General features: G+C 44.3%; 3 protein-coding genes across 7 annotated transcripts; 2 read left to right on the forward strand and 1 right to left on the reverse strand.

Moving 5' to 3' along the window:
- The first annotated feature begins 51 nt into the window (after positions 1-51).
- Positions 52-1,799, forward strand: LOC117903860 (zinc finger protein 622). 2 transcript variants are annotated; one of them, XM_034816346.1, is made up of 3 exons: positions 52-741; positions 830-1,192; positions 1,272-1,799. In XM_034816346.1, the coding sequence occupies exons 1-3, from the start codon at positions 217-219 to the stop codon at positions 1,620-1,622; spliced, it is 1,239 nt and encodes a 412-aa protein (XP_034672237.1). In that variant the 5' UTR covers positions 52-216; the 3' UTR covers positions 1,623-1,799. The 2 variants fall into 2 exon arrangements, with proteins under 2 accessions (XP_034672237.1, XP_034672238.1); XM_034816347.1 differs by having other exon boundaries at positions 52-738.
- Positions 1,787-16,658, reverse strand: LOC117903849 (serine/threonine-protein kinase minibrain). Of its 4 annotated transcripts, XM_034816311.1 has the most exons (9): positions 13,283-13,823; positions 11,739-11,902; positions 11,458-11,592; positions 8,984-9,155; positions 8,759-8,926; positions 8,404-8,690; positions 7,452-8,334; positions 2,687-3,291; positions 1,787-2,593 (listed from the first exon to the last, which is right to left on the reverse strand). In XM_034816311.1, exons 1-9 carry the CDS (start codon positions 13,776-13,778, stop codon positions 2,402-2,404), a joined length of 3,102 nt encoding a protein of 1,033 aa, XP_034672202.1. In that variant the 5' UTR covers positions 13,779-13,823; the 3' UTR covers positions 1,787-2,401. The 4 variants fall into 4 exon arrangements, with proteins under 4 accessions (XP_034672202.1, XP_034672203.1, XP_034672201.1 ...); XM_034816312.1 differs by lacking the exon at positions 13,283-13,823 and adding an exon at positions 16,489-16,658 and having other exon boundaries at positions 1,787-3,291; XM_034816310.1 differs by having other exon boundaries at positions 1,787-3,291.
- Positions 16,659-24,337: 7,679 nt separating this feature from the next.
- LOC117896434 (tropomyosin) lies at positions 24,338-25,285 on the forward strand. The gene has a single exon (XM_034804765.1). It carries the CDS (start codon positions 24,338-24,340, stop codon positions 25,283-25,285), a length of 948 nt encoding a protein of 315 aa, XP_034660656.1.
- Positions 25,286-26,563: the final 1,278 nt, after the last annotated feature.

Raw genomic sequence — 26,563 nt, forward strand, 5'->3', positions numbered from 1 at the left:
CATATTTCCGAGTGTCAGGCGGTATATTTGATCGATAACTCAGCTGACACACTGTAAAGGAAAGAACGTGGTTGCTGTTTTATACGAGTTATCATTCACAAATACACATACGAAGACCCCTAAACGAGACGTTTCTGTTGTGAAATTCGAAGTAAACGATATAGAGGTACCTCCAACAGATTCCCGTGCATTTCCGTGTGTGCATTGCATCCGAAAATGTCGCAGTTCACATGCCTCAATTGCGATGCGCGTTTCGCCACCGCTGAGGTGCAGCGCGAGCACTACAAAACAGATTGGCACCGCTACAACCTGAAGCGGCGCGTGGCCCAGCTGCCTCCGGTGACGGCGGAGGAGTTCCAGCAGCGCGTGCTGAGTGCACGCAGTGCCACCGAGTTGGCCCTGGAGGAGCAGAAAATGAGCACTTACTGCAACGCCTGTCGCAAGCAGTTCGGCAGCCAGAAGGCACATGACAACCACCTGAACAGCAAGAAACACAAGGAGTGCCTGGTCAAGTTTGAGCACCAGCAGATGACGGCCAGTGCGGGCAGCAGCAGCACAGTTTCGGCCTCTGTCTGCACCAGAAGCGTGGTGGAGCCGCGTCCCCATCCTGCTCTAGCCGCCGCCGCTGCGGGCAAGGGCCGTCTGGCGTTCGCCGAGCGCGCCAAGCAAGTTGATGGCGAGGACGATGACGATGACGAAGTCGACGATGATGAATTTGAGGATATCGATGAGGAGGAGGAGGTAAGTCTTTTGCTCGAGGCGGCTAGCGACAATCAAATTAAATGCTCGTCTCTCTCTCTCTCTTTTTCTGTCTCTCTTTCTTCCACAGGTGGACTCGGATGAGTGGGACAAAATTCCCGAGAATCCGTTGACAGAGCGCGATTGTCTGTTCTGCAAACAGAGCAGCGAGGATATGGTGGAGAACTTGAAACACATGTCCGTGGCGCATTCCTTCTTCATACCCGACACTGAATTCTGCACCGATCTGGAGGGTCTGCTCTACTATCTGGGCGAGAAGGTGGCCAATTACTTTGTCTGCCTGTGGTGCAACGATCGCGGCAAGACCTTCTACTCGCTGGACTCTGTCCGCAAGCATATGGTTGACAAGGGTCACTGTCAGATGCTGCACGAGGGCGTGGCCCTGGCCGAATACGCAGATTACTATGATTACAGCGAGAGTTATCCCGATAACGTGAGTACATTTTTGCTTCTTTCTGCTCTCTGCTTCACATGTTCACATGTTCTCCTCGTCTCTCCGCACACATAAACAGAAAGACGGCATGGATATCGACGAGGAGGTGGTGCCCGATCTGCTCGATGGCGATGAGTACCAGCTGGTGCTGCCCTCAGGCGCTGTCATTGGTCATCGATCCCTGTTGCGCTACTACAAGCAGCGCCTGCATCCGGAGCGTGGCATGGTCATAAAGAAGTCCGACCGCAAGCTGCACCACGTGCTCAGCGAGTACCGGGCCCTTGGCTGGACCCAGACACAGCAGAAGGCAGCGGCCAGCAAGGCACGCGACATTCATCTCATGAAGCGTGTCCAGTCCAAGTGGCAGATGAAGCTCGGCACCAAGGCCAACAAGCTGCAGAAGCACTATCGTGCCCAGATCCTCATCTAAGCCAGGAACTGAAGTCAGTCCCGTTGCCCATAATCCCCTATTCCCTCTGCAAAAGAAATACCGATGATCGTTGGGTGTGTTTTTTTTTTGTTTTGCTTAAATTAAGCATACGTAATTTCTTTTGTATATTACTAGCGATTTCTCTTCAAAATAAAATTACATAATTTAAATTAACAATTAAATACAGTTTAATTTTGATTCGTTTATAGTTAAATGTTATGTCGTTATGCTTAAAATTAAAGATTTAATTTTAGCATTAAAATTAGACCAAAAAAAAATAATGTGTTCTAAAAACGCATTTCCAGCGAATTCCCACACAGTTGGGATGCCGTGTGCGCAAGCGAGACGACTGCTGAGAGCGTTTTGAGAGCGTGTGTGTGTGTGGGTGTGAAGTGACTAAACCATATTTGAGTGTATGTGTGTGGATGTGAGGGTCAATTTCAGCTAGTTTTGATTTACATACATATACATATGTATATGTGCATATGCGTGGGTTTGATTTCTCTCACGAGTACTGAAGTAACTGTGCTTTGTGGATCGTGGGATATATGTATAAGTTGTTCTTACACACCACACCACACAATCGTTCTTCTACACAGTCAACAACTGTGTGGGTGTGTGTGTTTGTTTGCGATAATGAATCTTGGATGATTGGCTGCAATAAATAGCGGTATTTCTGGGGCAGCGTGACAGAGAGCGCTCCACGCCACGACAGAACGGTGGTGCACAAAAAAAAATAGTATTACATATTAATAGGCGATAAGGGATAACGCTTTAGGCTAGTGTATAACTACAGGATTCTGTTGAACACAAACGCCCACCATTGGCGATGAGGAGGAGGCATCGCTGCTGGCGCCTGTCGCTGAGCCACTGCTGTTCCCAGTGGCACCTACAACCCCACCCGCGCTGCCAGGCCCAACGACCACATGTCGTCGCTGGCCAGCTGATTGCATGGGCATTGGCATGGGCATGGGCATGGGCATCGGCATGGGCATCGGCATAGAGGACATTCCGGCCGTGGAGGTGGTGGACGTTGACAACGGCAGTTGTAATGGCAGTGGCAGTGGCGGCATCGGCAGGGGCATAAAGGCGGACACGGGCATGGGTACCGCGGCGCTGGCAGTGGCTCCCACCGAAGCCGGCCCGGCTGGCCCGCCAGCCGCCGACGCACTGATCACACTGGAGTCGGTCATCATCAGGTGAGAGGCGGCCGCGGCAGCAGCAGCAGCTGCTGCGGCCGCGGCCGCTGACATATTCCCGTAGTAGGGCAAGGATGTTGGCGCATAATAGTTTGACATCTGAAGCAGGGCCGGTACACGCATGCGTCCGTTGGGCGGTGGGGGCGGCATCACCTGGCCATGCGGCGGATCGCAGTCCATCGGATGCGGATAGCTGTTGTTGCTGCCATACAAGTGACGGCGACTGTTGCCTCCACCACTGTTACTGTTGCTGTTAATGTGGTTTAGGCTATTCAGGCTGTTACTGTGGCTGCTGTTACTGTTACTGTGACTGGTGTTGTTGCTGCTGTTGTTGTTACTGTGAATGCTACTGCTGTGGTGGCTGTTGTGGGCAGCCAGAGCGGGCGGATGGGCGGCAGGCTGCAGACTGAGGGCAGAGAAGTTGTTCATGGCGCTGGCCGCGGCATTCGAGTGCATGAGTGCATGCAGACCTGTAAAGTAGAAATTCAAGAGACAACTGTTAGCGCCATTGTGTTTACAGATTAACATAACGATTAACATTGCCATGGAAAGCTCCCTCAGGGGCGGGACACAACTGCAGGGGGGAAGCTGAACATTTGGTTACCCTTTCTCAAAGATTCATTATTTTTGTTTTTTTTTTGTTGATTATATCATAAGTTTTTATTGAAGGTTTTTTTTCGCTTTTTTTTTTTTGTAATTTTCCTTTTGTTTTTTTAATTTTTTATTATTTTTTTTGTCTCCTTTAGTTTTTTTTTTTTTTTTTATGAATTCCTTTTTCGTACGGTTTTCTCCTTTTGGTAAAGTTTCCGTTTTGGTTTTCTTTTACCATTAATAAATTACTTCGTACACTTTAAACTTAAACCATCCGCTGCGGTCTTTTTTTATTATTATATAAATGCCATACATGCCTATGCATGCAACTGTGTGTATGTGTGTTTGGTGTGTGTGTCTGTGTGTGGGTGTGTGTGCGTGGGAGTGTCTCGTCATCTGATGTATGTAATTTGTCGCTTAATTTTGCTTTTATTTCAATTTCATGTTGCAATACTGTATCGTTGAACATTCGTCCCGGTTCTCCGTCAAACAAATGCATTATGTTGTTACTCCCACTTCCTCCCTCTTTCTTTTGCTGCTGCATGCTTTTATTGCTCTGTTACTATTTTACTATGTCCAAAATGTAAAGTTAACATGTACTCTCTTCTGTCAAATGGTGTGATGTTCTCTGTTAAGCACTGACTGCACGGGACATCATCTGATCATTTGAAGCGTCAGACGGCTGCTAACTGTTATAGTTACTGTTAATGTTACTGTTCGATCTGTCTCGCTATTCTCTTCTTGTTTCCGTCTGTGTCCCAGTGGGTGTGGCTGTGTGTGGTGTGTGTTGTGTTTTTGTGTATTTTTGTATTTGTAAAGTTATCGACTTATAAACACTCTTTCCATCCGGTTGTTGTCTTTCTTTTTTGTTTTTAGTATTTTACATAAGATTCGTTTAATTATTTCTCTCTGGTTCGTATTTAAATTCTTGAATTGTGTTCTCTCGGGGGCTAACCACTAAATTGTTAATTAATATTTACGGTTTATATGTATTCTTCGTATCCTCACATCCTTCGTATGCATGCGAACGTTTTGTCTCTCCGTCTGTCCTGTGACTCTGTCTGTCTGTCTGTCTGAATGTGTTTACAAATTAATTGAGTTGTGGTTTTTTGTTTCTTTTTTCTTTTTGGGTCTTCGCTTCGTTTCATTTTCGGTAATTATTCTCATAATTATTCATAAATGTTATATTTATATATAGATTTATGTATGTTAAATTTTATTAAATGCTAAAGTTCTTCCTTTTAGTACGTACTGATTTTTCATTTGTTATAAGTTTTTTCGTTTTGCATTCTTTTCTTTTTCTTTCTTCTATTTTGTGAGCGTGTCGTGTTTTTCTTTTTTGTCTTTACTTTTCTTCGTTCTTTTGTGTTTACCAAACGCATTCATTCTCTCTCTCTGGTATTTATCATTTTCTTTTCTGAATTTTGCTTTGTTCTTTTTTGGTTTTGCTGCTTTTGCATGCCTATGTTCTGCCTCGTTTTAATCTCTTTTTACAAACTATGATTTATGTTTGGTTTTCAACTCGTATTTTGCATATACTATATATTCCGAATTATCTTTATTTTATTTCGCCTTCTCAATAAAAACTTGTATGTATATTTTTATATATACTATATTGTATATTTTTACCGTTGAGAGATGGTAGGGGGTGTGTGTGTGTGTATGTCAATGTGTATGTGTGATCATGCAGGAGAAAGCTAGCTGCCAACATTCGTGGGCTCTGTTAAACATACGTAACATAACAGTCTCTGATGTCCGTCTGTCCGTTAACATTGCTTTGCGTTAAAAGGGGTGGGAGGGGGCAGTGTAAGTGGGGGTCGAATGTGCGCGTTTCGGTTGCGTTTCGTTATCACAAATAAGAGCGGCCCCTGGTAAGGCCAGCTGAAATGTATGCTATAGCTTGCTCGCTCCCTTACTCGATCGCGGATTGCGCTCTTATCCATCGATCGTTAAGTTCAAACCTCCAAGGAGTAAGACACAAAGAGAGCGATCAGTGCTGCCATCTGTTTTGGGTTCTCAGTCTATGAAAGGTATGTGTGTTGGTGTTAGTGAGAGGACAACAAAGGCAGGGGCGTGTGTGAGATAGTGAGGGGAGAAAAGGTTTGGGCATGTTTTTTGTGTGCTGTGAGTGGAAGGACAACAGAGGTTGGGTCGGGTGTGTGTGTCTTTGTTGTGTATGGTGTGTGTGCAGTATTTTACAAACTGATGATCCGCATTCTGTCAGCATTCTGGCATTCTGTATAATATATATGTATGTTTTCATGTATAAGAATTATGTATATATGTAATGTATGTATGACTGCTGCTGCTGCTGCTGTTGCTTTTGCGTATGTATATTATGTTCTTGCATATGTATAAACCGTTCCTGCTTCTCTTATACATGTTTATTGTATGTATATCCACGCGATTAGATACTACGGCAAATGCTGCGCACACACACATATCGATCGTGTCCCGTACGATCACATATATGTATATACATACATATATATATATCTATCGTTTATTCCTTTTGCTTCTCGCACTCTTATTAAAGGAGGTGTGATTTAACCGTAATATACTCGTTACTGTATCTCGTTACTTATGCATTTATATATATATTTATTTATTTTATATATATATGTATGGCAGTCATTAAGAAAGTCGTTAAGGATTCCTCTTTTAATTTTTTGTTTGTTTTTTTTTGTTTAAACTTATTTTTCCGTTTTTTTCTTTGTTCTTACACTACACGCCTATTATTTCTCTTCTTTCCTATGTTTGCTTCACTCTACAATTTCTATATGCTTAGAATCTACGTATCCTTTAGCCCATTTGTTTTTATTTTGCGTAATTCGAGTTGATAAAAAAAAAAGGTAATTATGTGAACGTTAAACATTTAACACACGATTGTATTTCCTTCATTTGGAGCGTCTAAAATGCGTGAGCATACACATTCAAATATTTATATTCTATAAAAAAAAACCATAATCTAATAAATAAATAAAAGAAACGCATCACACCCACTATCCTTTTATAGGAAAAAGAGTTGTGTGTGTGAGTGTGTGGATGAATAGAGATAGAGAGCGAATGTGAGAGTGAGTGAGTGTGAGATAATTACACACACAGAGAGATTGAGTGAGAGATAGAGAGAGGCGCTGCTGAGAGAGATTGAGAGAGCCTCTTATACTATTTACAATTTCCCTGGCTCTGGGCTCTCTCCCGCCAGCGATCACACGCTGTTAATGCTACCCGTATGACTAATGCTTCTGCATCCACTCCATTGATCTTTGCCATTGCTGCATCGCTCCTCCGCTTGCCGCTTGCCGTTTGCCGTTTGCCGCTTGCCATCACATCATGGGCGGTGGAGACGCCTCTTTACTGTGAGTGGGAATGTGACTGTGGAGGCGGCGGCGGTGGCGGTGGCATCCTTGTTGTTGCCGGCGATGATCCTGCTGATGCTGTCGCTGTCGCTCCAGTTATCGGTCATCGGCGTTCGTCTTTGTTATCGATTAAATGTTCGTTTATATTATTGTATATTATATTTGCGATTGTTTGCGTGTTTGTTAGAAAGAGAGAGGAACATACAGATCATTGTTTTTTTGTTGTTGCTTGAGGTATTTCTCGTTTGTTGCTACTTTTGTGACAAAGAATTGATTCTTGCATTGCTTTCTACTAATTTTTTGAAATTTAATTCATAAAACTAAAGATAAATCATACGTTTACATGGAGATAATATAGATAAATGTATGCTTAAGAAATACGGTACGGTGTACGGGAGGGAGGGTTTCGGGTTCTGGACAACTAAACATTCCAATTCGATCCAAAAAATACAAAAATCAAAAGACAAAGCACAAGGGGTGGGGTGGGGCACACACGCACACAAATTGCTGCAACACTCTCTACAACAGAAAAGGAAAAAATGCAAACGAAACGAAACGAAACGAAAGACCCGTTCTAAATAGGGCAGCTACAAAACAACAGCATGGATGATGATGATGAAGATGGAACAACGGTGATTGGGCAGGAATGGCTACTCCTCGCTACTAGTGCTACCACTCACCATGACTGTGGGCATCCACAACAGACGCTGACGTCGATGCACCGCCCGGACCCGCCAGTGGCAGCGGCAGGGACATCGGCTGTTGCTGCTGCTGCTGCTGCGCCGCCGCCGCCGCTAACGCCAATCCAGAGCCAGTGCTGCCGCTGCCGCCGCTGCCATTGCCACCGCCGGTTGTTGTCGTGGAGGAGGTGGTGGATGATGAGCTGGCCGCTGCCGCTGCTGCTGCTGCGGCCGCTGAACTGGCGGAGACGGCACTGCTGGTGCTTGCACCTGGTCCACCGCCACCACCGCTGCAGCCACCGCCGCCACTGCCACCGCTGGCACCACTGCCACCAGCACCGGCATTCGCTGTGGCACCCGCGCCGCTGGTGTTGGTCGCCTCGTCGGCGGTGCGCTTGAAGAAGTTGTGCTGCAAGGCATAGTACGGTGTGACGCGCGTCTTTGGGTCAAAGTCCAGCATGCGCAATATCAGATCCTTGAACTTGAGATAGTCCGACACCGAATGTCCCGGCTCATCCAATCGCCTGCCACCCGGTCCGCCCGTTTCCACGCCGAGTATGTCATGCAGCTTCCGTGATCCCGGCGGCTTGTATTTGCGTCCATTCTGGTTCTTCTTCAGCACATAGGAGCCATCGGTGACGATCTTGTCAAAGAACTTGCGCGTCTTGTGCGCCTGATCGAGCAGATATTTGGGCGGCATGCCCAGTACCTCGACAATCTTGTTCATCTGATCGACCTCATTGCAGCCAGAGAAGAGCGGCTCTCCCGTGTGCATCTCAACCAAAATGCAGCCCAGCGACCACATGTCGATGGCCAGATCGTACTGTATGCCCAGTAGCACCTCTGGCGAGCGATAGAAACGCGACTGGATGTAGTGATAGATCTGTGAACAAAAGAACAATAATAAGTATTTGATGATAGTTGAATGGCTCGGGTGCTCGGGTCCACTTACGCGCTGTCCCAGCTGGCAGGAGCTGCCAAAGTCAACAATTTTGATGGCCGAGCGCTTGGGGTTGCATAGCAAGATATTCTCGGGCTTCAAATCACAGTGTATTATGTTCAGTTCGGGCGTGCTAAGGAACAGCAGCGCCGTGCACAGTTGCTGCGCAAATTTGCGCGTGAGGTTCAGCGAGACGCCGCGGAAATTTGTGTTCCTAAGCAGATCGTACAGGTTGTATGAGAGCAGCTCGAAGACCAGGCACAGATGGTTGCGCCACATAAAGTGACGCTTGAGCTTGACTAAACGAATTCAAAATTGATCGATTAATATTTACAGATGGGAAATAATCGAGTAGCTATAGCCATACCGATATAATATTTATTTTCAGCATCCGCACGATTCATCATTTCGAGCAGCTTGACCTCGATTTGTGCCTGATTTAGGAACGGTTTCTTATTCTTAATTATTTTGATCGCCACATGGCATTGCTCCTCGTGATCGTAGGCCTTCACCACTTGACCGAAACTGCCTTTGCCTGAGGTAAAAAAGATATAGAAACCGAAGATATGTCAAAGACAAATTGTATACGCACCAATTAGCGAATCAATCTCATAGCGATCCAAGAACTTTTCGCCATTCTTGATTATATAATCATGATTATCATCGTCATAGCCATCGTTATATAATTTGCGCTCCTTCTTGTTCGACGAGTCATCGTCGCCTTGTGTCTGCTGGGCACGTCGCTTCTTTTTCGCATAGTATACCTAGAAGAATTGGAAACAAAATTGATTAATAATCGCCATCGGAATCAGGTGATAAACATGATAAGTATCGAAACAAGCTCGCTATTAAGATCTTGTCTACCGATAAACCGATACATTTCCACGCGTTTCCATTTTCATCAATCAGAAATATACAATTTTTGTACAATGAAGCGCATTCATTACATGCCGAGATCAAGTAAGTATTTATCGATAAGTTACCGATTATCGTGCCACGATATATCTGCGATTTATCGCAAAGGCAACACAAGTCCCCATTTGCATGATTTTGCTCTCCTCCCCAATGCAAACACGCGATTTGACTGGACGAAAAGTGTGGCAGAAACGCCCCTGTTAACACTTCGATAACTGCTCCACTGAGAGTGGAGAGTGTGCCTTGGTGCACGTGCATGGGGCAGGGGCAGGGGCAATGGCAGGGCACGGCATCCCATTGAGGCCAGTTATCCCGTTACTTCCACTTCATCAGAGACAAATGTAAACATTGCCTCCCATCCACCGAACCGGCGGCAGTGGCAGTGGCAGCGGCAGCGGCGACTAAGCGACGGCGTATGCTCCTACCTCAACCCTCGCCGTATTCCCATCTACTTAGCAGCAGAACAGTGCAGAACACACACACAGAAAAGAAAAAAGGAGGTTGCGTTTGGAAAAAAGTTGTTGCTAACGCGGCAAGCAGGCGGGAGTGCGAGCGAGATGTCCTGCGTTTTTGGTGAAGGGCCCTTTGCAGGTCCTTTGCAGACCCCCTCCGCTGCGCAGAGAGGAGTTGCAGGAGCAGCAGCAGTAGAGCGGACAACGTTGGTGAAGAGAGCGAGAGAGCGCCTGTGCTTTGGGGGAATGGGAGAGTTTCAACAACGCCTAAAAGCAGGCTGCACAGGCAAATGGGCTGCGTCTACTCGTTGTAGAAATTGGGCGAGAGAATGGAGAGAGAGAGAGAGAGCGCGCCCGAATGCTCTCCAAAAATGGGTGTATGCCTTTGGCTCTGCTTTGGCACTGACTTTTTTGTTTGTTTGCGGGGCAACAAAAGCAGTCGTCGGCGTCACAGTTAATCTGCAAATGGCTCTATGTCTCTCCCTCTCTCTGGGCTTGCTGTTGTCTCTTTGGACGAATGACGGTGCATGACGCTGCACTGCACGCGCGTTGATAAGGCTGGTCACACTAATCCTGTAACGATGTAACGGGGCATTAGCCCACACCTCAGACAACTGGCTGTCTCATTCACTCTTTTAACTTAAAGCCGGGGGGTCCAGCACACAAATTCCTGGCAAGCTTCATATAAATAAAACTGCTCCAGGAATTTGTCTTTTGCCTTTTCGATTGTCGAATTTGTCCAGTAACCTAAACGGAATCCACAGATTCTTATCGATAGATTGATATCGAGAGAACAGCTGGTAGACAGGCCAGGAAGAAATGGTTTACAATTAAATATGCCTGGAGCGATTTTTCTTCGATTCTGCTCTCTAATTTGTAATCGACTCTGTACCTCGATCTGTGGCTATCTAAAAAACAGGTGAGCAATCGTTTGTCATCGATTGTTGTTGCACTCTTTCGGCGATTCATGATGCCCAAAAATAGTTTCGTGATTTGTTATAGATTCTGGTTGGTCATTAATAGATCTATGGATGAGCGCAATCGATTGTCATTGATTCTCCTTTACATTCATAATGGAAGATTATGCAAGAATCAAAGCGAGAACAGGGACAAATAGAGAGCCAAGCGGTAGCGCAGGTAGATAGGTCATGGGTTGGAGAACTGAATTGTGTATCACCACGCACCCACGCACCAAATGATGCGCTCGTCCCAAACCATCGCTCAAGGCTAGGAATTGGGTCGTCGTCGCTATAGTTAAACGGTGTATATGACACATGAGACATGACAATGCCTTTGCCGGCGTGCGATGACAGTTTCCATGTGGAAACGCTTTGTTTAGAACTTTTGGCAGAAGGCAGCAGTCAGCGGGCAGCCGACAGGCGACAGGCGGTACGAGTAGAAGGTAAGTATCAGGCAGACAGACAGTTGCGTTGCGTGTCTCTTTGCGTGTGTCTTTGTGGCTATGTCAACGGCTTCTCTTTCCACGTCAATCGAAGTGCTAGCAAATGCGACCCGTAACGGGGTCAAGGACAAACGTAACGCAAGAGTACGAGTATCTTTAGAGCCCCTCAATATATATTTAACTATACATCAGCAGACCTGATTCGGATTCTGATCGAGCTACTACTACAACGAAGATAGATGGGTGGATGCCAAGGTTCCGTTCCGTCACAATTCATTTGTATATGGCAGTACTTACCTCGTTAATGTGCTTATAGGTCTTTATCAGATCGACGCTCAGCTTTCGTAATGGTCCTGAAGCGGGATCACGAAAGTGTGCGGGAATGCGGGCCTGCATGGCACGCACCTCCGACGAAGACGAAGGACTAGGGTGCTGCAATAATAAATTTCAACAAATATCTCTATGAAATCTACAATCTTCGAACATCTTTTTATAACATTTCCCATTAGTGAAAGGACACATTTAAGAGTCAGAATCAGAGTACCCTCCACATTCGTTATATTTTTTGTATTACTTACATGATGCATCACATCACGATGCGTGGCAGGCAGATCCTCTTCAACAACAAAGCGGCCATAGAGCGGTGCATGACGCTGTCTGCCACCGCCGCCGCCACCACCGCTACCGCCGCCCTGCGATGTGTCCACGGCAACGGTGCCCGCACTGGACCCATAAGCAGATACTAAATGAACGAGAATGAAAGAGAAATAATTAATGTGTGTCAAATACATTGTAAATATTCTATTCAGATATAATGGAAATATTTATTCATTTTGCAACAAGATTGCTAGGGACCTTTTGCTTATGGGACATTTTTTGTACCAAGCACTCTATTTTCTCAGTGAAATTTAATAAGTTTTAAGGCACACAATTGACCCAATTGTTGGTGTACTTTTGGCATAATAAAACTTCCATACTATTTGGCAATAAAACAGCGAAAATGAAGGGGGGGGAATATATTTTTGGGTGCTTAATTTGAGGCATTTTTTTGGGTAGAAATGCAGCTAACTTTTAGATAATAGTTTTAGATAGATCCTGGACAGTTGTAGGGCCTATAGTTGTGTTGAAATTCTCTGCAACAGTATTTTGATCCTCAGGTGTATTTCTGTGAGTGTTTTCTCCGTGTGTCTTTTTCTTTTATTGGTTCAATGACCGATGGGAAACGCTCTTTGGCCCCAGAACGAACAAAATGCACCTGTTCTCTCGAGAAAGACACACCTGACGTACAGAGGAAGAGACGCTGCCAGCGGCAGCACACGAATGCTGCCAAAATGATGATAATGATGATCAGAGCAGAGAGGGAAAACAGAGGAGGGAGAAGCAGAAGTAGCAGCAGCATCAGCAAAAATTAGAGTGTGGAAAGGCAGCAGAAGAGTCGGCACAGAAATACCTTTTACCTTCTTTAATTTTAGAACCAGACGGAACTGAAAAATATTACACAATATGCAAGCAGAGCGGCAGATCATCTCGCAGTGGCAGTCGAGCACACACACACACACACACACACACACACACACACACACACACACACACACACACACACACATGTACATACATATATGCAATTCTACTGCTTTCATGTGTTGCCATGTTCCCATCCTTGTCTCCCTTGTTCTCTGTTTTGTTTTGTGGATCAAAAATAGCCTCAAACGAAGAAAATACACAACACAAAGGGAAAGGGGCAGCAACAGTAGCATTTACTGAATTGTTGTCTGATATTGCATTTCATCGTACACGAATGAAGCAGACATAAGAGACAAACGATGATTAATCGATTAATCCAGCAATCAACCGATTAACGGAGGATGCACCAGAGAGGGAACGGTAGAAGTGAAACGAATGGTTGATGGAACGCACAAAATAGTGGATATGCTAGTGGATCAGTGGAGGAATGAATTAAGAAGAGGATAAATCAATGATTAATTGCAGCAAAAATCAACGAACCGAAGAAGCGTCTTTGAAATATCTTTATCTGCTGGCTTTATCAATGCGTACTGGGCCCAAAGGGATTTAAACTGTGCAAACACTCTCAAGGCGGATATCCCGAATCGTTTATGCTTACAACTGTACGATGTTGCAGGTATTTCGCGATGCTGATGCTGATTCAGCTTCTGTGCACCACCGCCGCCGATCAAGATATTGCCATCCACCTGATCCGCAGTCGGGAAAGCAGAGTTGCCCCGCTGGACTCTGTGGAATCGGGAACTGATATGCCGTGGACCAAGATCCACATGATCATGATCATTATTATCGTAGCTCCTCCTCACACGATGCTGGCAGCCAATTTGTGCCAAATAATTGATGTAATGGGGCGGCGGCGGTAGTGGCGGCAGCGGCGCCTCCTTTACCACTGATGGGGGGTTTAGGTCGCGTGCAGCAAAGGGTTGCATGTACGAGGATGCATGTGATGATGATGACGACGACCAGGCGCCGCCACCGCTGCCGCTGCCGCTGCCACTGCCGCTACCGGATGCTGTGCCAGTGTCAGTGGCCTTCTCGTGTCCATTTGCAACGCTGCCGCCGTTCATTGACTGCCAATAAACCAAAGCCGTTGACATCTTTGTTGGATCTTCTCACTTGCAAACAAATATCTATATATATCTTTATTTTTATTGGGTATTTTTCCCCTAATTTTTTTTTTCTTCTTTTGGGAAGAGAATCACTCCTTAATTTTGTGGCTTCAATTTTCAATTTTCGACTGAAACTTTACTTCCTTCCAGAAAGCGATTAGACATCAAACGAACGCAACTTTTTGTACACTAATCCATCCCTGGGATGGTTGATTGTGGCAACAGTTCGTGTAGCAGTTACAGTTTAGAGTTGTTTTTTTGTTTCAGCTGACTTTTCGCAAGTCGGAAGTCGCGCTGCATCGCGCGATCTGCGTCCCGTGAGAATTCAACGAACACTGCGGTAATTTTCTTGGCCCCAAAGTCTTGCCAGTCGTTGCGGGATTTATTTATACGGAACAGCATTTTCGATGTCGTCGTTGTTTTCGTTGTCTCTCTAGTCAGTGAGTGCATTTTCTGATGCGATGACGATCATCAGCATCATTATCATTAAAAAGTAGGGGATGCAAGTGATCGTATCGTAGGGGTGGAGATTTCAGCACTCTTCGAAACAGTGTTCGCAAAGCTACCACATCGTTAGCTCTGTATGCAGTCTAGTGTTGATTAAGTACTTTAAAAATGAACACATCTGGTATTTACTTTGCTTAGCATCAGTACAGCGTTGAGCAGTGATCTGCCTGCTTTTCAGTGTTGCTTAAGTACGAAACGGAACAGTAAATCCGGTGCCAGTGTTGGACAAGTTTTCAATCAAGACTTTTAATCAGTTAATTTATATATTTATCTTTCTCTTTGTTTGGTGTTTTCTTTTGATCACATCTGTTTTGTTTTTTGTTGGCCAGCCACCCCAGATGGCTGGGAGAGTTCCGCTTTTAGAGATAATGGAATTTCAATAATGTCAGAGACGTGGAGACACGGAAGTGTTTCTACAGAATGCGAAAGGTGCACCACCCGCACTTTTCTCGGAAGCAGATAAATTATTTTCTTTGTTTTTTGTTGTTCTTGTTTACGAAAAGTAAACCTAATGAGAAATTAATTTGAAAGTGTACTCATCTATTTAGTTACGAAACGCACTGTGCGAGCGAGTATAGTGTGTGTGTGTGTGTGTGTGTGTGTGTGCGTCTGGGTCTGGCAAGCCTGTCAAAGGATAATTTTGGACTCGCGCACTCGCGCGCTGAAACCCCAATTATAAAATGGTTATAAATAAATTGAACGTTTGCCAATCGATGGAAAGAGTTGAATGATAAATGACTTGGACACCACGAAAAGAGAAAGAGAGAGAGCGAGAGATACACACTCGAATACACAGAGACAGATAGTAAAGGAGAGAGAGAGTGAGAGAGAGGAGCATCTATTTATAGAAATCTCTGTTTATAATATGTGGTCCCCGCTATTGCCATTACGACAAACGTCTGCGTCCGTCGTCTGACAAGCTGTCGCTCCGTCTCACTGTCTCACTGTCTCACAGTCGCTGTGTCAGTTCCAACCCAAAAATAGTTGACGACATTTTGCATTTGCAGGCTTTTTGCATCACAGGAATGGGAACGCAGAGAGAGCGCAATCGCATATTAACTATATGGCCAGCCGCCTGCTGTTCCCACAAAAATTCATGATGGACGGAATGGACGTTGAATGACGCAGATGAATTGTTGCCCGATGATGCAGTAGTGTTTAGTGTTCTCCTTTCTTCCTAGTAGTCGATAACTACTCGTAGAATTGCAATCAATCGCAGATACGCAACAAAGCACATCCGCCTGGCGACCGCAGGCAGCGGCAGCAAGTGGAGCGCAGACCCCGAAGGTGAGTGAGTCATGTGGAATGGGCGGAACATATGGCGCCACAACTAATCATTGCCACCATAGCCACCACATTCAACCATTAGCTCCCCTTCTTTTTTGCAGTTTGTATGCACCCAAAAAGTAAATAAGGGAAACCCCCCGCCATGCAACGCCACCGGAGTGGGAGAGAAGCGGAAGCGTCGCGCAAGGTGAGTGATAAGCAAACAGTTGACACAAAATTCCAACTGTTAACGACTCTGCTCTGCTCTCTCTCTCTCTCTGCCTGAATGTGGAGATATTGTTGGACCTCCCAGTGCCTGATATTTATGACACTAGGTGGAAAATCTCTTCCAACTATTTGAGAATCTTACATTATTTATTTAGTGATCTTTTCTCGTGGAACTCTTATAGCCGGAACAATTTTCTCTATTTACCAATAAGCAAACAAACATATCTTGATTCAGCTTTCTTCATGGACATGGACTCGGGAGACTATGACTCGAATGTCTGACGGCGTTGCCACCTGTTTTCTGTACAGAGTGAAGTTGGTTGCGGTCATGAAATGTGGGCCCTCAGAATTCATTGTCCACATTCGGGGGAATTATTGCCATTATTGAAATATTTTATTTGCATTGTAAAGACCACTGGCATTATGTAGAAGAGTCCGGTGTTTGTAGGCATTGAATGACACTTTAACACTTATTAGGCTTTCAGATTATGTGTTAGATCCCTGTATTTTAAGTTCTGAAGTTTTGAAGCACTTATTTCCATAATCTTGATCTATTGCTTCCCCCAAATATTGAGATCTTCTTCCACAGAGTACATGCAAATGGGAATGGGTTCCGATACTTTTTGCTCCAATTCATTGAATCTGCTCGAGGCTATATCTATATTATTTTGAATTTCTTGAGGGAGACTGTACTTACATTTCTGTTTATTCTTATCCATAACGCCTCCGCTATTCGTATCCTCTAATCTATACATGTGGGGGCTGATGTTTTTTGTTGGTTTACGCGGTTGAATGGTTAATGAATTAGTTCTTAGATTTATCTAAATATATATATATAAGTGTATATATATATTTTCTTTTATTACTCTTTATATACACATAACATATGTATATGTTTGTATATATACCATATATCTATTGCGTTATTTGTTCATATAATTTTGGATAAATTGAATCAAATTATGTCTGATTTTGGTTGGTTTTGTTTGTGAATTTTTTATAAATTAAATGTTTGTATTTAACTTTTGTTTTTCTTTCTACTTCTTGCTTTGCATGTGTTGCTCTCGCTGCTTTCCTTATGGTTATTCTACTCCTTGGGTTGCTTTCGGTTCTTCGTCCTTTTTCTGGTTGTTTGCTTTCTTTAGTTGTCGTTCTGTGTGCTGTTTTCGTCTTCAATCAGCAACTCTCTTTTGAAGCTTCCTTCCGCTTTTGTCGTGTCGTTGTTCTTGAATTTCGGATTGCATTTACGATTTGCGATTTGCTTTTATTGCTTTATGTTTTTGTTTTTGTTTTGTTCGTGTATACAAGATATTACATATGTATTGGTATATGTATATGTGTGGGTATATGTATATGGTATTTATGCATATATATATGTAAATATATGTATGTATGTATGTGTATTTGTGTGTGTTTGTATTTTGTTGTTGTCGAATACTTTTATGTTTTGTTTTTGCGTTACGATTGTTTCTTACTTTTGTGTTTTTGTTGTTTAGTTTTTTTTAAAATTATGAACACATTCGTTTCAAGTCTTTTTGTTGTTTGTTGGGATTTGCTTTGAATATTGAATTTTTCTTTTTCTTTTTGTTGTTGTTGTTGTTATATCACTGTTTTACTCCTCCTGGTTATCCATTCCATTCCTTCGTTTGCATATGTTTCGTTTTTGTTTTTTTTTGTGTGTTACGAGTGAGACAGCACTATGTTTACAGCTGTTGTTGTTGTTGTTGTTTCTAGCAGAAGCACATTTAGCGGTGCTTTTGGCGGTGCTTTTCATTTATTTACGGTTAGCACAGCAATTACACGCAATGCACGCGCTGCACACACCCACGCACACATGCAAATCCAGCATACGGCGGCACACGCACACGCACACGCACTCGAACAAGCACACACACCTCTACGAGGCAGGCCCACGAGCGTGTGTGTGTGCTCTAATGACAACAAAAACACACACACACACGAGATACGCACTCACACACACACGCACGACACGCACACGAACACGACACACGCAATTGCAGGCGCCTTTGCAAAAAGCCCAAGGGATCTCGGATCTTGCGTCCCTTTGCACGTCGTTTGAAGCTTAATTTATTTTGTATTACACTTTTGGCCGAGAGTTCTTAAGCTTTTTTTCTTCTGCTTCTGTTTTGCTTTTGCTTTTGCGTTGCGCTTTTACTTTTGTTTTTGTTCTTAGGTTATGGTAGTTTTTGTTAGATTATTGCAATTTTTGTTGTTTTTGATCTTAAAGGAATATTCTTTAAGATTTGTCGTCGCGGAGAATCTGCTGCGGTTGCACATTTTGCAAGGTATCATCCAATGCAAACATTTCACAGTTATTTTTGGTATTCCATTTGCCAAAATCACGATACACCCAACACACAATAGACAAAATTTGTTCAAAGTCTAAAAACAATAATCAATTAACACTAACGACACGACTTTTTGGGGCGGGGGATCTAATTGTTGTTACAATTGTGTTGACTTTTTTGTAGGATTTTAATTTCATTTGTGGGTTTTCCCATTGTTATCCTCAGTTTTCTGGTTCCACTGTGCAGCAGCTGTTGATAATCCTTGCTCTCTGTTCCACTGTAATCTCGACGCTTTCACGTTCCACAGTGCCGGTGGCTGCTGTCTGTTGTTTTTTTTTATCCTCTCCGCATAATAATCATTTGAAAATCAGACAGCTGTTGGTGGTCCACAGAGAGAGAGAGAGAGCCCTTAAAGGATGCAGAAGACACGGAGAGAGAGAAGAGGTATACAAGAATTAGTTTAGCTATGATTTATACAAAGATTTAAAGTATATGCGTACTACATTAATGGAATAATATACTATGCTTAAACGCAGCACTCGTCGAGCCGCAAAATGCAAATAATAATAAGGAACAGGGAAAAAAAACCACACACAACACGACGAAGCTTGGCCGCTGCTGCTGTTCTGCTGTTAAGAAACACTACTGTTAAAAAGTTAACTGCGTTCACGGCTCTCTCTTTCACTGCTGGGGCTCTGCTCAGCTCTGTTCGAGAGAGAGAGAGAGAACTCTTGTGCCTGTTGGCAGCAGGTGAACGAACGACACGCGACGCAAAAAGCACAGAGAGCACAACGCCAGCGCGAGAGAGAGAGAGAGAGAGTGAGTGTAATCGAGAGAGCGCCGAACGCGGGTTCTAAGACAAGTTCAACGTGTGAGCTGGCGCTGTGGCTGTGCCTATGGCTGGTAGCTGGGGCGCCGCCTAGCCTCTGACATTGCACACACTCCCTCTCCCACCACCTACTTACAGACAGCTGTTTCAAGTTCGATTTCGATGTCACAGCCTTCCCTTCGATTGCTCTTGTTGTCAAGTCGAACAATTCGGTTTTTCTTGTTTTTTGCGTGTTTTGTTTGCAATTTTAATTACAAATTTTCGTTGATTAACAAAAATACCACATACGTGAGCACATATTTTAATGAGAGACAACAAACAGGCAGCAAAAAGCTTTGCCTTTGCTTTTGCGGTGAAAGTGGCATTAGAGGTGGTTGTTGCTTTTTCTTTTGCCTTTTTCTTTTGGCCGTAACTTCGTTCTGGCGGGTGGCGGCACATGTCGGCATTTGGAGGAGAGTACAGAGAGTTGTTGTTGCCAGGGGCCAGAGCGGCAGAGTGTTGCCACCTCGTCTGCTGCTACTTGGCCTTTTTTTTTTTGTACAGTAATCACTCGGGAAAAGGCAACCCTTGCCCGTTTGTTCGTTTCGTTCCACTTTGAATTTCTGTTAGAGACTGCTAGAGCTTGAACTGTTATACTCTTTTCCCATCGCACTTTTACACCTGTAGTGTTCCCCTGCCTCCGCTTTCTGGAATACCGAAAATGGCAACATTGGTTTTTTGCTATTTTGAAAAAACATTACAAATTGTAGTAATATCTACACAAGTAAGAGATTTAAAGAGATTTTAGCAGAATAAATATTGTCTTTTAAGCATCGTATTTTATTTGATATTTAACATTCTGAAATTCTTTTGCGCCCCCACAGTACATCAGTTATGGTGTTGATGGTAGCTGTTGCCTTTCTGTATAGATGGACGGATTTCTGCGAAAATTATTCAAAAACAAAGCAAAAACATAACAGAGACAAAACCAGTTTGAAACCATCAAAAAATGCACTGAGAATGAGTGTCCCTGCCCTGTGGAATGATCATTGTCACTTCTGTGTGTTGTTTGTCTGTGAATCATTCTCTTGGCCACAAAATGCGTCACTTTCCGGGTTTGCCACAAGACTCCCGATTTCCCACGTGGTAGACTGTTGGATTGCACCTCCACCAATCCCTAATGCGACAATAGTAACCAAACCACCCCTACCCTAAGCCTTACCATTAGACAATGCCAGTAACTGTATTTATTTGTGGCCTTATCAATTGTTTACTACTGACCGCTGTGACGTCTCAAATCGCCAGGTTGCCTTCGAAGTTGCCTATTCCCACTGCCCTGCCCTGCTCTGCCTGTCTGCTGCTTGTTATTTTTAGCCAGCCAGCAACAACTTAATTCCCTGCTTCATCATTTATTTTTGGGGCAACACGAAATCGACAACAGCAACAGCAGCAGCAGCAGTAAAAATAATATAAAGTAGAAAGCTCCCACACACGAAAAAACACTCCACACACTAGCATTCGATCTCTGTAAATCCTTGCCCAAGGAGTGTTCCCCCCATTTCAACGCCAGAACTGAATGATCCTCAATCTTCTCAAATGTCTTCAAATATAATCAAAATTCATTGGAATCGGAAGAAGGGGAAAACATACCCACAGAAAACCACAAATCTCAACATTCTTTTGGTCTTTTTTCTCTGTAAATGATAGCCACATTCACAGAGCTAAAAGATTATAAACCTTATCATCCCATAAAATAATCTAGCATCTACGAATGTGGAAAATATTATTGCAATCGGATAGCCCCACAAGGTGCCGCTGATTCCTGGGATGCCGCTTTCTGGTGTTAATATACAGATGGAATGGAAATGGCAACTGGGATTCCAAATATTTATTTTTTATGTACAGATGCGGATATTACGTATCTAATATCAAAGAAATACCGAACTGCTGTGTGGTGGGTAGGGGGTGGGATAGGGTTTCCCAAAATGTACTGGCGTGTGATTTGATTTCCGATTCATTGATAATAATTATGGTTTGTATATTTATTTATTTATAGTGGGGAAATTAAATGTTATTACCATACCCTTCATAAGGCAATGATGCTGGGAAAATGCCCGATAAGCGAATGATAACAAAAACTGGATAAATGGGGGATTATTTTATAGTGAGATATGTACCAAAAACGTTAGAAATCTTGCAATGGAAACGGGCCTGATATTCCTTACCCTTTCTAGGGTACATGCACAATCCCAACCCGTTCATGATCATCATTTTCTAGCGGCGTTTTATTGTGAGCGGCGTTTGACGTCAAAACGTGACTGTGCGCGTGTCTGTCTATCTCACTGTGTATGTGTTGCTGAGAGTAAAACTACTTGCTCTCTCTTTCTCACTGGCAGCGACAGGCACACACCGCTCTCTTCTTTGGATGCCACCCACACGCCTCATGCGCTGACCCAAATCGATGGCCTGCTGCTGCTGCTCTTCTGGCAAACATTTTGCCTTCGTTTTGTTTGTATTTGTGGGGCTAATTGAAAATACAAAACGTCTTATAACTGGTGGCAGATTGGAGTGATAAGTACTCCAACGCACTCCCTTTGGAAAGCTTTTCCATTCTCTACCTCCTTTGAAAGGGGTTTTGGTTTGCAGCGCAACATGTGGGCGGACGCCGGGCAACGCCTCTTCTGCCGTGTAAAAATTAACCTTTTCGTATAAGATTTCGATAGATTTTCTTTCAGGGGATCACAGTGATGAAACGATGTTCCCATAAGTGCACCGTCACAAAATTCGCAAAGAGTGACAAAAACAGAGACTGTCTTTCGCTTACGAGTGTTAACGGATTTAGCTTAGGTTGAATTACCGTTAGGCAAAATATTGCAGCAGAACGGGTTCGGGGTTCGAGTGAACCTTTCTCGACTGTTCACTGTACTTGTATGCATGTGTTTATGTTTGTGTTTGTGCTCCAAATTTTCGGACGGTTGCGGTGCGACTCTGTCTACTAAAAATACTTTGTAGGCGGGTTTCTCTCGTTTCTCTCTTCTCTCCTTCCCCATTCCCATTCTCCTTTCTTCCATCTCTCCTCTTCTTCTTCTTCATTAGTAGTCTAGTTCATATTTAAGTATCGCTGATTAGCCACAAAGAAATTAAAGAAAGGAAAAAGAAATGCAAAAAAAGAATAAGAATAATAATAAACGAAAAGAAGAACGGTTTTTGCGCTTTTGAAAGCACTTTTTTTAATTTTTTTCTTTTAATGAAAGATTGTGCAAAAAAAGAAAAGAACAAACGAAGACTTGTATGCTTTCTCTCTCTCTCTTTCTGCCTCCCACCCAATCTTTCTTTTGGCTGCTTTTTCTGCTAAATGCGTAGTAGAGAGAGAGTGAGTGAGAGAGGGGGAGAGTGTGCTTGGAATTTACATGCGGCAAGAGAGAGAGAGAGAGAGAGCTTATTATATATCTTTTTTGTTTGTTTTTGTTGTTTTTACTGTTTTGTGTGTTGTGGTTCAAAGTTCAATGACCGATTCTGTCGAAACAACATTGGAAACCGAAACGAAGCGCAGAGCGGCACGGAACGGCACTTTACGTCGCGGCGCAGTCGCAGAGCTGTTTCGCAGCAGCGTCGACGCCGACGACGACTGACTCCGACTGATGCCGCTCTTCCCCGTACACATGGACAAGGTCACACAGCCACGCGATTTTGTGACTGTGTGTGTATAAAGTTGATTTTTGCTCAATACGCAATAAAAGCTCAACAAACTGCCTCCAACATGTGCAAATAATAATAGACATAGACGTACAAAGGCGTGCGAGACCGTGAGGGAACGAATCGCAGAATTTTGCATCGAAGCACGATAACGATTTGAAAACCGTTTCGAGTTTAGGATTCTCGGGAAAATAAAATTTGTATCTTCTATCTTCCAAAAAGGGTATCAAAAGTGTCGTTACCCCTTCGATATCTGTTGCCACTACTACCTTCCTCTCTATTCCACTTCCACTTTCTCTCTCTCTTTTTGTTGTTCTCAATGTTCTTCCTGCACCTGAGTCGGTGTTTATGTGTGTGTGAGTGTGTGTGTGCATGTTCTGTTTTTTATGGTAATTCAAAACTGCGCATTCATTGATGACCGACGGCGACGGCGCAGAGCTTTGACAATGGCATTGAAAAGCATTTTGCAAGCAGAGGAGAGAATGCAGGCAGCGCGCAGCGGCAGCAGCAGCAGCGATCGTCTGCTGCCTCAGTGCTGCCGCCGAATGCGACTCTGCATTACGAAGGAAAGAAAGAGAGACAAACGGGAAGGCGGCGAAAAGGGAGAATACAAATTATAATAAGAAATCTTTTTTTTGTTGTTGCGAATTTTGTGTTTTCAGTCAAAAATTTTCATACATTTTTCCCGCTAATAGTTTTCCCACGAAATATGTTCATATAAACATAAAAGTTTCGTTGCAAAATACTTTTGGATTATAGATGGAATCTCTTTGGATCTCCTATCTCCCGTGGTGGGAGTATGTACATAAATACTTATTTCAATTTTTATTGCGCGGAAATAATGTTTGTCGCTGGTGCGCTGATTGGAGGTTACAACAAAAAAATTACGCCAAATGACGTTTTTTGCAAAAATATATTTATTTATTATATGGGAAATAATTCCAGTGGTCGCAGCAGAAGGTTAAGATAGAGGTAGCGGGAGAGAAAGAGAGGGGTAGTACGTATATTGCACAAACAAACTATTCTCTCTCCCCACTAACCCCCTCATCAATCGACTAACCAGAAAGCGATGGATGTGAGAACGTGTGACGTCGTCAGCGGCCGTGGCTCAGCAGCGCAACTGCGACATCGGGCAGCGGGCAGCGCGCAGCGACAGCTCCGCCTCCCGACAGACAGCACGTGTAAAAGCATCTGTTTTGTTGTGATTAAATGACAGTTGATGCGGCTGCCGCCTCTCGCCACTTTTCTCCACAGTCCCATATTTCTCTCTCAGTGCTTGGGCTTTGCTCTGCAGCCCCCAACACGTGTGCTGCTGCCTGCTGCTGCTGCGGCTGCTGTTGGGTGCTGTTGACCAAGGCATCGGCGTCAACGTTAACGTCAGCGCAACTGCTGCGCAATTGTTGGGACTCCTAATGGAAGTATTTTTCGAAACGCATATAGCCAATTAATCGGTTTTTTTGCGAAGGGGAAGGGTGGCAGGAAAAGATTGAAAGAACAAATAACTGTTTTAACGATTCGATACATCTTTGGGATATGTACCAAAGAGATATCGATTATGAATTTGTACCGAGTTTTTGAAGGGATCTTCTCTCTGTTTTCAATTTGTCTAAAATCCAGAAAGGGAGTCACAAAAGCAGGCGATGATTTGTCAAGAATCTCCATCTGCTTTCACAATTCCCTTTGAGTCATTTGGAAACAGTCGCATTTGGAAAAACGTATAAAACAAACAAAAAATGAAACTTTTGAAATATATCATAGCCCTCCTGCTGCTGTTGGTCCTTGCACAGGTCGCCCAGTGCTATGGGATTGGACCCCGCTACAGCGGCTTCTATGCCGACTGGCCCGACTACTGTGACGAACAGCAGAAGACGAGTGAAGGCGACGGTACCGTTTCCTGTTATCCAGGAAGTGCCACGATCAAAAAGCCACCACAGGATGGAGCCTCCTGCAGCTCCAGCAACTCCTGCAAGGACTCTGGCCAGGGGCTGGGACTGCGACTGGGAGCAAACACTGCAGCAGCTATAGCCCAGAATGCAGCTAAAATGGCAAAGGCAGCAAATGAAGCACAGGCCGGTGCTGCAGCGAAAGCCGCCAAGCTGGTTCGTATCCAGCTGGCGGAGAAGGCAATGCAAGCTGCCCGTGCCGCCAATGCGGTGCTGGAGGGTAAGGAGGCGGTCGTCAAGAACTTTGAGCGAGAGCTACACGATGCCGAGGATAGGGTGATCCAGGCGAGCGCTTCCCTGGATAAAAGCGAGTCGAATGCCGAGGGTGCCTCTGCGGCTAGCACCTATGCCGAAGCCCTCAAGGACCGCCTCAAGGGTATCCTCAAGCAGACCATGGCCGGCCTCGCCGACATCGATGCATTCGAAAAGCAAGTGAACGCCGATCTCGAGGAGAAGACCGAGATGCTGCTCAAAGCCGAAGAGCTGGTCGAACGTCTCGAGCAGCAGCTCGCTTGGGCCCGCGATGACTACGAAAAGATGAAGAAGGTCGCCCGCCACGCATCCAAAGCGGCTGCACAGGCCCGCCAAGAGATCAATGCCGCAGCATCCACGTGTGGATCCAAGGGGAAACGAGAGATCCTCAAACATTCTGATGCTCTTCTAGCGGCTTATGTCCAGCTGCATCGCGACCGTGAGGCACGGAAGTTGCAACAGAAGCAATATTTGCAAAAACATTGATTTATTTGTTAATTTGACATTTGATTTTCTGAATTTCAATTAAAGTTGATTTCTTCAATGAAAAGAAATCCATTTGGAAGACTGGAAGTGCGATCTATTAGTGATATTTTTTAGAGTCTAGTGGTTTCCCGACCAAAACAGCTGCTGCCCAAAAAATTTGAAAGCGGCCTGTTGTCCAGCTGTTTGCCATGCGGCAAGAGGCATTTACATTTATCCCAAAAGGGCGGAGGCGGAGTGGTGGCAGTGCTAAATGGTGGGTGGTTGGTTTGGGGGTAAGGCTATTGAAATTGCAGGGTTGCCACCTTAGTGCGCTGTTGCGCTGCATGCCTGTGTTGTTGTTATTGCCGGCGGCAGAGGCAGCACCGGCAGCCAACGTTGTTGAAACTTCAAAACGCCAACGAGAGAGCAAAGGGCCGCCGCCGACGCAAAGAGCATAAACATAGCAAAGGGAGAGAGAGTAAAGTGAGAGAGAGAGAGAGAGAGGGGAGCATAAGGGCGCGCGCATTTTACAGGCTGCAAAACAAAAAAAAAACGTGCAAAGAGCGGGGAGAACACAAACACACACATGGTAGCTCTCTCTTCCATTTGTCTATTAAAACAAAATTCAATTTCATTTTCAATTATCACCATTATGATACCTAATAAATATTTAAGAGTTAAATCTATTTCCAACCCAAACTCAATTTCATTTTGCCGCTGTGCCGCTTCTTTGCAGACACGCATACACATATACAAAAGATGCAGAGCGCGATGGAGCGAGAGAGGAGCGTAAAACGAAGGACGCAGCTGCATCTGCGCCGCAAAAAGGTTTGCCGGAGTTAATTTTGTGCATTAATAAAATGAGCAACCGCAATGATTGTAGTGCAGCGTAAATTTTTGTCAGCAGGTGGATTTTTGTCTCTCTTTCTCCTTTCCGCCCCAGCCCCCCACCCATCATCGACTGCGCATCCAATAAGACGAGTTCGTTGGGGGAAGGGTAGCCAGGGGGAAGCAGACAAAATGCCGGTAAATCCAATATGTTTGGGCCTGCTGCGTTTAACAGCACGCTGTTGCCCGCTAACAGTGCAGTGTTGTTTTCCTGACGCCTGGCTTTGGCTTCTTTTCCACTCCGCTCTCGCTCTCTCGTTTCTCTTTTGCCTTTTCAACATAACCAAACATCACTTACAGTTGCTTTTCGACTGAATGCTGCTGCGCTGTTGTTGTTGTTGTTGCCTCTGTTGGTATTTCTGCTGCTGCTGTTGCTGTTCTACCGATGCCGCTGTTTTTTTAAATTTTATT

Source organism: Drosophila subobscura, chromosome A (genome assembly GCF_008121235.1).
Source record: "Drosophila subobscura isolate 14011-0131.10 chromosome A, UCBerk_Dsub_1.0, whole genome shotgun sequence".
Classification (NCBI taxonomy): Eukaryota; Metazoa; Arthropoda; class Insecta; order Diptera; family Drosophilidae; genus Drosophila; species Drosophila subobscura.

Coding starts and splice junctions, on each gene's coding strand:
- LOC117903860 (XM_034816346.1), top strand. CDS start 217: ATGTCGCAGTTCACATGCCTCAATTGCGATGCGCGTTTCGCCACCGCT. Junction 742..829: donor ATATCGATGAGGAGGAGGAG/GTAAGTCTTTTG, acceptor TTTCTTCCACAG/GTGGACTCGGATGAGTGGGA. Junction 1,193..1,271: donor GCGAGAGTTATCCCGATAAC/GTGAGTACATTT, acceptor ACACATAAACAG/AAAGACGGCATGGATATCGA.
- LOC117903849 (XM_034816310.1), bottom strand. CDS start 13,778: ATGTCAACGGCTTTGGTTTATTGGCAGTCAATGAACGGCGGCAGCGTT. Junction 9,156..11,457: donor CCTATAAGCACATTAACGAG/GTAAGTACTGCC, acceptor CAATTCTTCTAG/GTATACTATGCGAAAAAGAA. Junction 3,292..7,451: donor TGTGGATGCCCACAGTCATG/GTGAGTGGTAGC, acceptor TCTACTTTACAG/GTCTGCATGCACTCATGCAC.
- LOC117896434 (XM_034804765.1), top strand. CDS start 24,338: ATGAAACTTTTGAAATATATCATAGCCCTCCTGCTGCTGTTGGTCCTT.